The 14,566-nt window shown below is 38.5% G+C and overlaps 2 protein-coding genes across 2 annotated transcripts; both read left to right on the top strand.

Moving 5' to 3' along the window:
• Window positions 1-3,765: 3,765 nt before the first annotated feature.
• s100a10a (S100 calcium binding protein A10a) lies at window positions 3,766-5,435 on the top strand. The gene is made up of 3 exons (XM_034125347.1): window positions 3,766-3,901; window positions 4,894-5,055; window positions 5,178-5,435. The coding sequence occupies exons 2-3, from the start codon at window positions 4,915-4,917 to the stop codon at window positions 5,337-5,339; spliced, it is 303 nt and encodes a 100-aa protein (XP_033981238.1). The 5' UTR covers window positions 3,766-3,901; window positions 4,894-4,914; the 3' UTR covers window positions 5,340-5,435.
• A 5,295-nt stretch (window positions 5,436-10,730) lies between these two features.
• Window positions 10,731-12,815, top strand: LOC117478405 (ictacalcin-like). The gene is made up of 3 exons (XM_034125450.1): window positions 10,731-10,893; window positions 12,270-12,415; window positions 12,537-12,815. The coding sequence occupies exons 2-3, from the start codon at window positions 12,278-12,280 to the stop codon at window positions 12,675-12,677; spliced, it is 279 nt and encodes a 92-aa protein (XP_033981341.1). The 5' UTR covers window positions 10,731-10,893; window positions 12,270-12,277; the 3' UTR covers window positions 12,678-12,815.
• The last annotated feature ends 1,751 nt before the right edge of the window (window positions 12,816-14,566 follow it).

The raw sequence follows: 14,566 nt of genomic DNA, 5'->3' as shown, positions 1-14,566 counted from the left end.
ACACACACACACACACACACACACACACACACACACACACACACACACACACACACACACACACACACACATCAAATACTCATGGCCAACATCATGATTACACTCGTGTGCCATCTAGTGGTCAAGCAGATGAACACTGACGAGAACGTTTATTTTCCTTACTTCAAAACAGATGTCCCAACTGGACCTAAAACGCCCTTACCAGCAGTACCCTTAACTAACATCCAATGTTACATCCATCAAAGATTTGTAGAAATGCTGCAGTCACAAATCTCCACAATAAACCCCACCCCACCCTCTGAAATAATTGCCCAGAAACAAAAAATGAGGTTGCAAAGGAGGTAGAATTTGGGTTTTGGTGGCATTTTAAGCCTTTTTTAGAGCGACAAAGTAGAAAGATGATGGAAGTAATGCAAAGAAAAAAGGTGTGTGTCAAGAAACAAAGGTTCCTATAGTAGTGGCTCACATTTAAGTGACAGGAAACAAAACACAAAGTACACCACCTTTTTTATATTTCAGCATGATCACAATAGTTTGAAGTCATTTCCCTTGGCAGCAGCTTCAACCCGGATGTTGGAAGGGTTTGGTGCGTTCAGAACATCATTGCTTTTATTGTTTAGCAGATTGCATTTTCCACAAAGAGGGGCTGTTCTGCCTCTGTGTGTGTCCAAGGAAGGTGAAGTATGCATTAGTGAATGTTTGCTAATCTCTAAAGTGACACCAATACACACCTTCACTGCACCAGTTGGGAAAAAGTCAAGCTCGATGAGAGTTATTCCAAACTGATGAACGTTGTTAGCAAAGGTATTTCTCATTACTAGGGGAACAAGCTTGGGGCTGTACATTCAGTGACCTCACAGATCCAGAGTTATTCATCTTCACAAATGATTGTTTTGTTTAAGGTCATTTGATGAACGTATGGCGTGTGTTTATCTATCATTGCATTCAGTAAACCTCAAGCTCAACTAAACAAAGGGATATTGAGAAAACAGACAGCAGAGTGGGAAATCCCTGCTGTAAACTCAGCTGTGGGTCACATGGGTGTGATGCTTTTGTAGACTGAGGGGTAAAGACACACACACACACACACACACACACACACACACACACACACACACACACACACACACACACACACACACACACACACACACACCATCATATGACCAATCAGTTGCAGCAGAATGTGAACTTTTACTACTGCTCTACATTGATCTGAATTTACATAAATGCAGATTTTTGTGGCAAAAAGTAAATTATGTTACAATAAACAAATTAAATTAGCTATATTTTGAACAGCAATGCCATTGTTCCATGTACAATAACGCATCCCTGATAATCCAACATTAGAATATATAGAAAAATAACATCGCCATATTTTTGATGTTTCAAGTAAACCTACTGATAAATAACTGCTTATGTACTTACTTTATGAATGCAGAACTGTTCTTTTTAATGGAGGATTTTTATGTTTCAGTATGTTTTTACTTTAACTTGTATCTGGATACTTTTACCACTTTTAATAATCTTTTCTTTTTTAAATAATCCATTGCTCAGTCTGTTCATGGGCATGACAGGAGAATAAGACTATTTTAAGAAAAACAATGCAGACTTCTTTGATGAAGAACACAGAGAACACCGTGTTTCAACCACAAGAGGGGCTGCAATTCATCTAATAAAACGAGCAAACAGTCAGGTTTTAGTCAGGGGTCGAAGAAGTACACAAATCTTTTACTTCAGTAAAGGTAGCAATAACAGTGCAGAAATATGAATACTGTTGGAAGTAAAAGGCATGCATTTAAGTTCACTTAAGTAAAAGTAACTAATTGGCATAACAATTAACTTAAAGGGGACCTATCATGCAAAATGCACTTTTGTACGTCTTTTATACATGAATATGTGTCCCCGGTGTTCCAGGGAACTCACCAAGTGTCATAAAACACAACCCTCTCTATTTTCCTCCATACCCAAATCTCTAAAAAAGGGGCTGCAACGGATCTGATAAAAACTGATCCAGATTTGAACACTGTCCTGACGTCAGGACGGTGGCGCTACGGCTATTGGGCCAACTCCACCAATCAGGAGGAGACAACCACGGCATTGCCGTTCGAAAGCGCTGGAGACGTTGTAGTACATATGCCAGGCCTCTAGATGGTGCTGTTGCTCACAGAATCAACCCTTGCAAAAACAGAGCTAACATTTTTCAAATTGAGCGAAATGAGGCATGGCTAAAATGCATGATCTGTTTGGTATTTTGAAAAAAATTGGATTAAGATTTGTGTGGGAGAAGTGTGGGATTTGGTAATATATACATGTATTTGTTACTTTTAGTCACGTTTAAGTTTGAAGATTTCAGCATACAATATCAGTACTATGCAAGATGTAATAAAGTGGCAGAAAATCTTAATATTATGAGATAGAGGCAACCTGAGTACATGTACTTGGAAACAAAATGGAAACAACATTTCGTAATAGAAGAGAGGTGAAAAGTAAAAAAAAACATTTTAATAATTGTCTGCATGCTCAAATTCCACGAGATAATGCTTTAAAGCAGTTCATAAAGATAAACACCAACAAAAAAAACCCCACTACATTTAGAAGAGCTTTTGACTTCAGCCCATAGTCTGCGCCTCTCATAGAGAACAGACGTAACAGTAATTTATGATTTGTATTGATTGCTGTGAGTCACTCAGAGACAGTAGTTGTTGTGTGGTAAAATTCTACTGACTGGCTTACCTGCTGATTACATTACGCCCCATTCATCATTTCCTGTTGACATCAGTCCAACAGGCTTATCTGTCTGTAAGAAATCCTCTTCATGGTGGCTCATTAACCTGTTTATTTTGCAATGATGTAATTCAGCATTAGTCTAAGAACAAAATCTGTGCATAGTATGATACCAGTGGTGGAAGTAACTAAGTACATTTACTCAAGTACTGTAATTAAGTACACATTTGAGGTACTTAAGTACAGTACTTGGCCCAAGTATTTTGTTTTTATACTACTTTATACTTCTGCTCTCAGTGCTCTACTACATTTTGTAGATCCATTTTGTACTTTTAGTGCACTACATGTTTCTTTTCAGATGTATTTAGTTTATAAATGCAGATGTTGACACAAAATACTAAGTGAAAATCTTATAAAAATGTGATAATTTATTTGGCATTAAACCATCGAACATTATATGTAAGTAACTAAAACCATGAGTGAATTAATAGAAAAATAAATTAGCAGCAATTCTGAAGTTGTTTGTTAAAAAATGTGTCAAAGTTCCAGCTTCTTAGATTTGCTACTTTGCTTTAAAACATTTAAAAATATATTTGTTTCCCAGAAATTATTAATCCCAATACTTTAAATTCATAATTCCTAATCTTACATTGTACTTTTACTATAGTACCACTCTTGATGCAGTATACTTTTACTTGAAATTAAGCTTGTTGACAGTGCGGTACTAGTACTTGTACTCAAGTAAAGAATCTTGATACTTTTTCCACCATTGTATGCACTGCAGTATGTAAAGTGCCAGGAACGGATTTTTTAAAATAGCACAAGAACGTTTCATTTGTAAGACGATTGATCGATTATTGTTCGCATTATAGTCGCATTTTCTCTATACAGTCTGAAGAGATCCGTCTGTGTAGCATATCTATTTAATACCCTTTTCATAACTAAACTGTGATCTCATAAGGAATTAGAAGTTGTTCCAACAACTCCAAGACAGTAATATAAAGTGTGTTTCTAGAGTTACCGCCCACCACCGTGTGCCCGTTCTCACTTCTCTTCCCGGGTCCAGTGTCCACAGCAGCAGGGCGTCGCCTCACTATAAAACCTCTGCTCCACATTTTTCGCGACCTCTGAACATTCCCACCTCTCCTCCGCCGACCACGTCTCAGCTCTGACGGTAAGAACTAACGGAATTGAACGGACTTGTCTGACTTTGCTTTGCTTAGCTTTGTAAGGATGTTCACAGCAGGAAATAACGGTAGGGTGGGGAAGAAATAGATGTAGTTTAGTTCATTTTATCTGTAAAAGTTGTCTTCTGTAGTGAAGCATTTATAAAGAAGAAGTTTTTACTTTATCAAAACGTTTTTTTTACATCTTTTAAAAAGTTATATAAGAATTATAGAAGATTGGTTATTACAGTAAGCACACGCTAACTATTTTTCCTCAAGTTGATCACAATTGACTCCACTGGAATGTCTCTTTCTTGTTATCTTAACACAGTTGAGTCCATGTATATAGGTACACAGCAAAGGGTGTGGTTGGACTATGTGGGCTTGTACACACATGTACTCCGCTGCCATAGTTTGCTGCATCACCACCTCTTTGACTATGCACATGTTTCCCCTCATTCAGCTAGACTTTTCCATTCCCTCTAACACAAATAACATCCAACCCCTGTTTGCCCTCCCACTTCTGCTTTTTAACTCTTTAAATTCTACAGTGCGCAGAATGGATTGAGATTTGTGGTTGATGTTGTAATTTTTCATGCCAGTGGCCATTTTAGCACTAATAACAGACCTCTCACTTCCCATAAGTAGTACTCATCAATGGGAAGGGCGTTGGGAAAAAAAGAAAAGTGTTGTTACTTTCTCAGCTACAGTAGATCCCCTAATGGAGCTCAGGCTTACCGGAGGAAGGAGATTGTTGTTTACATGTCAATCTAGCATTTGTTTCATGTTTCATTCCCCCCTGCCCGTTAAAATCCTCAGATAAGCTCATCAGTAAACCATGTTCTTGTAAAAGAGCATTTTGATTAGTTCATCATCAAGTATCACTGCCATTCTTTCATGAAAGTTCTTTAAGGTCTTGTTTTAAAGTTTCCCTAAGAAGATAAACTCAAATTGTTGATCATATCATCAATTCATTGTCTATTTGAACTCTGTTTTCTAGTCTTAAAGAACGAAAGCAACCATGCCTTCTGAACTGGAAACAGCCATGGAGTCCCTCATCAAGGTGTTCCACCGCTACGCCTCTAAGGATGGGAGATCCGGCACACTGAGCCGGCGAGAGCTCAGAGAGTTGATGGAGAACGAGCTGTCCAACTTCCTCCTGGTGAGTGGAGACTGACATGTAGAGTGCATCATGTCCAGAATTCAAACCTTTTCATTTATAATATCACTTATCACATAGCTTTCTTGTTGATGCCCAACTAACATATTTCTTCTTTAACCCAGTCCCAGAAGGACCCTGCTGCTATTGACAAAATCATGAAGGACCTGGACACCAACGGTGATGGCCAGGTGGATTTTGAGGAGTTTGTTTCTCTGGTTGTTGGACTTTCCATTGCCTGTGAGCAATGCTATCAGACCCACATGAAGAAGCAGGGGAAGAAGTAAACAACAACAGCGGAAGAAAGGAAAATAAACCAAAAAGCATTCCAATTTTGTAAAGATAGTTTTGTTCAATAAATATACTGAAGAATTTCAAACCTGTCAAGTCTGGTGGTTATTAAATGCACAAGTTACTGTATACTTTGACACATGTGTTTGCCTGCAAGTTATCATGAATCTATTTCATTTAAAGGTAGGGTAGGTACGTTTGAGAAACCGGCTCGAGATACACTTTTTGTTATATTCCATGGAATGCTCTTAACATCCCGATAGCAATGAATATCTTAAGTGCTTTGACAAAAAATCCATTAAAAAAATTCATCTGTGGAAGCCGTAATACTGTAAAAAGCACGACCAATCATTTTAGCCGGCTCGGCTAAAATAACTGGATGGCCTACCTGCCTGTCAGCCTTCCATCTGTGCACACACTTATCTCGTGCCCTCATTGGTCATGTGCGCGTTCGTGTGTGTTGGAGGAGGGGCTCTGTAAGGAAGTGGCAGATTTTTTGCGGCTGTGTATTTTCAAATCCTAGCGCACTCGAGCTGGTTTCTCCAAAATTACCTACCCCACCTTTAATCATAAAAGAACTATACTTGTAAGGATTTCCATAATGGCTACAATCCCTTGGGAACTGTGGTACTGACAATAGGTGTTATAATGCCATTCCCACCTGTACTTTATGGCTTCCTGTGTGAAGTGCAGACGAACCTCTCCCTCTCTGTTTGATAAAGTCCTGCTTATCGCTGCTCTGAGGAATCTGCAGAATGTTCCAGTAATGAACACACCTCTCTGTAAAGCTGATGTTGCAACTCTCTAAACTATGATACATTCATGAACAAATAAACCAGCAGACACTGATAAAACATATTTATATATCCTGCTGGATCCATTTATTTAGTGAAACTTCTTTTACCTGATTATTTTCTTTTTGTACCTAAAAAACATAATCTACAAGTGAACAAAGTATTGAATCATGTAGATCAAGCAAGACTAGTATTTATGATAGTGTAGTTGAGAAGATAATTCCACATACAGTTGTCAGTTATACCTCCAGTTTCTAATAAGATCAAATATAGAATAAGAATAAAGATACAGTATCGTTAAAACATTTATCATGTCAGTGTTGCAACAGTTTCTTGATACTTGAGGGGAATGAGGGATCTTTCTCCGCCCGAACCCTTAATCAAGCAGCCTTTGTCTTTTAAAAAGCCGCTATGTGATTTAGTGTCACCCTAAACACTCATTGTTCCCGCATCCCACGGCTTCTCCCACGTTGCAATTATATAAAAGAGTAAATAAAAAACAAGACAGTGTGTCTGTTGTGTCTCCAAGGAGATTAGTGGGGATTACGCAAATGCATCCTGTTACGGAAAGAATGCACAATATCTTTGCAGATTAATTTCAAACTAGATTTATATGTGTCACACAAACATTTGTATGTGAATATCACAGATTGAATCATGATACATATACATCCACTTAAGTATATTTTCTTCTATACTAGTGAAAGGTGCGTTTTTTTGTTGTTGCATTCTAGTCAAGTCTGAGCACTGTGAAGACATTTCGACTGCTGAATCACATGGCACAGTGGGTCATGCACCAAATTATTTTCATTGTGTTTCAAGTCTGGTGAAATTTGGATAACACCAGAGAGGTGATCAGAATAACACTCGCCTTCTGACTCAATTTCTGAACTGAAAAGAGGCTTTTTTTGCTTAAATAAAGTCTCTCAGGCAGCACTTCTGCTCAGGCTATGCTGCTGGCACTGAACAGCTCTTACTAACACGTTAGTCATAAATGTTAGAAAGACATGTCTTCTGTAAATTAGGGTTTGACCCACGGTTGAGGTCAGGGTTGGACGATCCCAGTTAACTGGGAAGAACTTGAACAGCCTGAGTAGGAGTAGTATAGTAGAGAGAAAGGCCAAGAAAAGCAAGGAAAGGTAAAAATGTGAATACTGTACAAAGATAACAGATACAAATACATACAAATGGTGAGATAAAAGAGTACAATAATACAAACGTTCTTAAAAGCAACATAGATCTAAAAAAGATCTGCCTCGAAGTCAAAAATCAGGGAAAAAAATTGTAAAAAGTCCTAACCACACCTCCTTGGGCAGAGCTATCTGTGGCCTTCCAGTGTGCATGGTTACAGAACAAATACCAATGTTGCTAGGTTACCGTGTGTGTGTGTGTGTGTGTGTGTGTGTGTGTGTGTGTGTGTGTGTGTGTGTGTGTGTGTGTGTGTGTGTGTGTGTGTGTGTGTGTGTGTGTGTGTGTGTGTGTGTGTGTGTGTGTGTGTGTGTGTGTGTGTGTGTTCTTTACCCCTCAGTCTACAAAAGCATCACACCCATGTGACCCACAGCTGAGTTTACAGCAGGGATTTCCCACTCTGCTGTCTGTTTTCTCAATATCCCTTTGTTTAGTTGAGCTTGAGGTTTACTGAATGCAATGATAGATAAACACAAGCCATACGTTCATCAAATGACCTTAAACAAAACAATCATTTGTGAAGATGAATAACTCTGGATCTGTGAGGTCACTGAATGTACAGCCCCAAGCTCGTTCCCCTAGTAATGAGAAATACCTTTGCTAACAACGTTCATCAGTTTGGAATAACTCTCATCGAGCTTGACTTTTTCCCAACTGGTGCAGTGAAGGTGTGTATTGGTGTCACTTTAGAGATTAGCAAACATTCACTAATGCATACTTCACCTTCCTTGGACACACACAGAGGCAGAACAGCCCCTCTTTGTGGAAAATGCAATCTGCTAAACAATAAAAGCAATGATGTTCTGAACGCACCAAACCCTTCCAACATCCGGGTTGAAGCTGCTGCCAAGGGAAATGACTTCAAACTATTGTGATCATGCTGAAATATAAAAAAGGTGGTGTACTTTGTGTTTTGTTTCCTGTCACTTAAATGTGAGCCACTACTATAGGAACTTTTGTTTCTTGACACACACCTTTTTTCTTTGCATTACTTCCATCATCTTTCTACTTTGTCGCTCTAAAAAAGGCTTAAAATGCCACCAAAACCCAAATTCTACCTCCTTTGCAACCTCATTTTTTGTTTCTGGGCAACTATTTCAGAGGGTGGGGTGGGGTTTATTGTGGAGATTTGTGACTGCAGCATTTCTTCAAATCTTTGATGGATGTAACATTGGATGTTAGTTAAGGGTACTGCTGGTAAGGGCGTTTTAGGTCCAGTTGGGACATCTGTTTTGAAGTAACATGGCTGCAAGGAAAATAAACGTTCTCGTCAGTGTTCATCTGCTTGACCACTAGATGGCACACGAGTGTAATCATGATGTTGGCCATGAGTATTTGATAAACTGTACTGCAAATAGTTTCATATGACTCACAGCTGGAATTAAAACAGGATGTGGTTTCCATGGCTACTCCCTCACTGTTCGGCAAACTTGCGATTCATGAGTAAGATGGGTATGGAAAAAAACAGAGACAAATGTTTGAGTGGAGTTTTCTGCAAAGCTAAAAGGACAGTGCATACGAATCTCAGATTTAGGTAAATGAGAGATGGCGACAGTGACTTGATTTATATCCTATGATCTGTAGGCCTGCTGGACTTTGATTGAAGTTGTTAATTAGAGACCAAAACAATTGCAGCCTTTCCAAAGAGGACAGACAACAGGAAAGACCTTTGATATCTCTAACTCGAAGTCATGCAACAGACCACACACACATTGAAAAACACAAGCACAGAGAGTTGCCACCGTGCAGATTTTATGTCTCTGATTTCTGGTCTCTGCAGCGTGACTCATGAGCTTCAGGGACATGACTGTGAGTCACAGCTTCCACCACAAAATTGCAAGGAAGGGAGGACCAACTCCGGACCATAACTTCGGCCCTCAGTGAGTCACTGTGCCCAAAAGTTTCATTTTTGAATCATGCACATCTCAAACAATTGAATAAAAATAGAAAAAGTCATTATATATAAAGAATAAAATAGTTGAATAGTTACAATTAAAAGTGTTATTTGATACCTGGTTGGGCAAAAGAAGAAAATAAACAGTTTTAACTCAAAACAAACATACACAATAGGACAAACAGTACACTCAAAGAAAAGGGTGGATTTATAATTGATCATGCACATGCAAAAAAGTGATATTACTTTAGTTATTTTTTTAGAAGAACAAAATAATTACTCAAAACAGCCCCAGTGTTTTGTCTCAAGTCTTAAGAGAGTTGTTTTTGCAGGGTCTGAGGCTAAAGTGTAGTACACAAATTGTGGATTCTCTTTTTAAAAATAGACAAAAGTTAAATCTAAATGGAGCAGCTGTGTACTGCATCACTACACAAAGTGATTCAGTTTACATAGTAATTGCTGTGTTCATCAGCTTGCAAAATGTCATCAATGAACAAGTGAAATGCAAAGACAATTATCTGGATTAAACAAGTGAACAAACAGTTAACATGAAATCCCAAACTCCTATTTTACATTCCATCAAAGAGCAAGTGGAGAATTTCTTTTAAGACTTAGACTTTTTTAAGTCTTAAATTATACTGTTGCAGTAACAAGTATGACAAAAATGTTGCTTTGTAAAACTCTTAAAGAGCACACCCCGCTATACTTCTACATGTTTTTAACAGACTTAATATGACTATAACTAACTAGATCATAACATTACAAGATTCTTGTGATACATTTTGCACATTTCTAGCATTTTAAAAAGTCCTCCTTAATGCAAACAGGAATGACGATTTAAAATGCTAAATATATATAGTTATTCAACTGTTAAAAAATTGTATAATCAGATATTTTTCTAGCAACAATAATAAATCCAGTGTTTCTTGAAGAGTAACTAAGGAAATTACACAATGTGATTTTCATGTAATTTGCATGATGTTTGTCTCATAAAACTGATCTCCTGTTTTCTATAGTGTCGCTATGACTTCAAGTCAATATTGACTTGTAAAAGTCCTCAAGCCTGAAACCTTATCATGCAAGGGAGGGTTGGTGCTGATTGGACTGTTTACATTTTGGGTAGATCAACTTCCTGTTTATTTTCAAATTGTGCAAAATGGCCCGCATGCCACAGAAAGTGCATTCAATGAAAAGAAAATATTTCAATAACTTTGCATCTTCAAGGTTTTCAGATGGTACTGAGCTAATCATAAGACTTCTTCTAAGGTCATACCACAATGTCAGATAACTGCAACCCCCCTGAACATTTTTGCAAGACTTCCATGTGCATGCTGCACTAGTATCAGATACTTATACAGATATAAAGCTGTATTTATTTATTATAAAAGTAAAATAAAATACCTATAAATCAAACCATTGCATAAGGTTGTGGTTTGTTTGCGCAATAATAATTCCCAAAGTGAATAAGGTCCTCCCACAGTTGTCATGCTCGGACCCTAATGCCCCACAAGGGGAGACGAATGAGTGGTTGGAGATGAAGGAGCATTATGGAGGGAGGGATAAAGGGTGTGGTGGTGTATAAAACATCCTTTGCATGTATTTCTCCATCACTACAGATCCTCCAAGACTGACTCTCACTCTCCGATCTTCTTAAATCTCTGCAAATCCACTCTGGTGAGTAAAACATCTAAACAATGTTTGTTTTTGTATGTTTGATTTCATTTACTTCATTCAAAAGGAATGCACAAACACATTTTTTCAAAAACGTCAGTGTTTTTCATTTCTAACTTCAAAGTTACTGGGTTTCCGGAGTTATCTTTTTTTTTTAATGTGTTTTAGTGCAAACCATGACTTCTTAGTTACTTGTGAAACAAACGTTGCAACGGACATTTCTCCTGTTGCTCCGGTGCCAGTTATCTGTTTAACTTTAGTCTGGAATGTGCTTTTTACGGAGGCATTGTCGATTCAGAATTTAGCATCTACATCCTGCTTCCAATCCAAACTAAATCAAAGATTGGAACAGTAATATGATATTTGCTTTGTGCTGTACTTCTCCTGAATCCCCGTCTGTTTACAAACCCTCTGCTGCCACAGTTTCAGCTTACCACACCCCAGAGAGGGAGCAGCGTCACGTGAGTCACAATGCAACCAGAACTGACTCTCTGGGGTTCATGGAGTCTTTGGAAAAAAAACCTTTTTAGACATACAGCTTTGAGGGGACAGGCATCACACATCACTACTGGGACTTTAATCAAGTCTTGACCTGTTTCTGTACCTATAGTTCAGCTGAGTTACCTATAGAGATTAAACTGTTGCCATAACAATATCTCACTCTGCAGAGACCGTGCTTTAGAGTCCTGTGACGGGGAAATAAAAGTGTCTGGGGTTTATTTTTACCCAGCTCAATGGAAAACCCAGAGAAGAAACAAAAGCACTCAGCCACTGTATGCTGCTCCAGAACTCAAAATGAATACAATCATAATGCATTCCTTTGTGTAGACTAGTCTCTATAATTACAGGATATTGACACATATAGCCATGAACTGTAGCAGGAGGAGAAAAAACAGCTATTACAGGCAAAATAATTATGATAATTAAGTTAGTGAAAAAAGTAGATCACCTCCAGTGCACAATTTTCTCTTATTATCGTGCAATATTTCATTGTATTTTGTTAACTATTTTGAAACTTGTTCAGTGAATACTTTACTTGTTTTTATTCTGTGATTCTATGAAATCAGTGTCTTTCTCTCCCCTGGAACCAGCCCCTCTTGTTGTGGATGTAAATGATGTTCTTTGCTGACATTCCGAATTTGACCACAATGCCACATGATCCATTACAGTGTGCGTCAGTAAAAGTGAACAGACTCCGCCTCTAGATGGAGACACAGCAGCACTAGAGCATAAGAAGACTTCAGTTTGTTGTGTGAAGCTTTATGAGCTAAACACTAAGCCAATCTGTCCTGCACCCATGATAATAATACCATGCAACCAACACAGGATTACATAATGTGACTTTTTAACTCTTTATTCTTTGTGTCCTTTTAAATCAGCTATCATCATGTCTGACGTCCAGAAGGCTATGGCCCTCCTCATTGGCTCTTTCAGTAAGTATGCTGGCAAGGAAGGGGACAATAACACCCTGAGTAAGGCAGAGCTGAAGCAGCTGCTTCAGAATGAACTTGGAGATCTGCTGGGGGTAAGTGACCTCTGACCTCTCTCTATCTCAGTTCTGCACAACCAATAGGATGCATGCATTTGTCCATCACAACAGTCTGTAATACTTCTAATGCCTCGTTACAACACTTTATCATCTGCAGAAAGCCAATGACAAGGCAGCTGTGGACCGCCTCTTCGAAGGCCTGGACACAAACAAGGACAACAGTGTGGACTTCAAGGAGTTTATCAACATGGTCACCTGCCTCACTGTGATGTGCCACGACCACTTCAACAAAAAATAAGGATCCAAGCGCCCTCTGAGGGCCAGCATAAAGATGTCCCTTCCTGTGAGAGAGATGACAATATGCTAAAATGCCATGAAGTCACAAAACATTATATTGTAACGCACAATGAAATAAAGGTTTTTCTTTTAAACACATGATCGTGCTCTTTGTGTTTTACTGCATGTGTGGGGGGGAATTATAATAGGTACTATATTGTATTGTTGCAGAGACAAGTCAGTGTAGACTGAGTAAGCTCATCGTGATACTTGCCCAAACACTTGAAGTGGTTAGGTTTTGTTGACACTAAGCTTTTCTGCCTTAAAATCTTAGCGCTGGATTAACTTCAGAAAAGGAACGAAATAATGTCAGGTTATGACAGGAAGGATGTCACTGATGTTGCTATTATCATAGAGGTAGAGCACATTTACCAAAGCACTCTATTTAAAGCAAGACTTCCTTTTCGAGGAATACATAACAGTCTTCCTATGACTGATGAAGTGTTAATAATGTAACACAGTGAGTTGCCACAAGTTGTTTTCAATTAGAAATCAGCACCTCGGTTTCACATGACTGCCTGTCCCAGTTTAGATCAACTACCAAGATCATTTGAAATAAAGTCAGTTTTAAAACCGTGTCACAGGACAACAAATCAGTGTGATGAAAATAAGAGAGAGGGGAGGGGAGTAGGAAACCCAAGTAACCATTGATAAGTAGATTTCTTTTTTGTATTATTTAATCCTTTAGATAAAAGGGCTTAAATACTTCGATAGATAGATCTTCACTTTGTAAGACTGCATTTGTGAATGGGGGGCTTACCTGTGTTTTTGTCCTGAATGCATTTATTTTATAAATAAAGTAACCCAGAACCCCAACAAGCCACCACAAGGGGAGAAGGAGTGGTTGGAGATATGATTTATGTATCATGACAGCTCCTGCAAGACTAAGTCTCACTCTCTAATCTTCTTGAATTGCTGCAAAACCACTGTGGTGAGAAAACATCTAAACAATGTTGTTTTGATTGTTTTGATTAACTGGTCTGGTCAGAGGTTTTCTAATAGTAAATCATTTTGAATGCAAAAACTTAAATGGAATGTTTGTGTTTTTATTTGTATGAAATACAGCTTCAAAATTACTAGGTGATCCATGCTTATTTATGTTTTTGCTGTAACGACAGCTGTGTTAAGATAGGGCCTCTGCTCTAAATTCAATATGCCGTATGTCCAAAGCTAAGTCATAAAAAAACCTTTCTTCCAGAGTTCCTACTGTACTTCCTGGAGCCAGCCACCCTTGTAAAGGAAACCACTTGTTATGACTTAATGAACAATGTTGGTTGCCCTCTCTGGGTGTGTTCAGTAGTATGTTTGGATAGAGAAACTTCATATTTGGTGATGACAGTAATATAGGGCACATCTCTGTGTCCATGCTGTCAATTCTCCAGCCAAAACAGTCAATAAGCTTTCAGTGTCTGACATCACTCAAGTCTCTGCATCCTTGTTTTTAATTCTCAGAAATCAATTTACACTTGAACCTCCAACCATCCCCCCTATTGTTCAGAAATGTGGTCTTAGCCGACATCCCAATATACGACCAATGCCACACTCTATGTTATAGTGTGCATCATAGAAAGTGAAAAGACCCATAATTTGCCTCTAGATGGAGTCATAGCAGCAGTTAAGAAACTTCAGTTAGTCATCAGAAGACATATAGGGAAATATTAGTCCAACCTGACCTGAACCCATGCCATTATACCATGCAACCAACACTGAGTAATGAGGAAAAATTATATTTGCCGCTTTTTAACCCCTTATTCTTTATGTCCTTATAAACCAGCTAGCATGTCGGAAGTACGCTTGCAAGAAGAGGGACAATCACACCCTGAGTAAGGCTGAGCTGAAGGAGCTACTTCA

This window comes from Trematomus bernacchii, unplaced genomic scaffold, assembly GCF_902827165.1.
Source record: "Trematomus bernacchii unplaced genomic scaffold, fTreBer1.1, whole genome shotgun sequence".
Taxonomy (NCBI): Eukaryota; Metazoa; Chordata; class Actinopteri; order Perciformes; family Nototheniidae; genus Trematomus; species Trematomus bernacchii.
The sequence above is the reverse complement of the archived record's forward strand: the minus strand, read 5'-3'. Positions and strand labels throughout refer to the sequence as shown.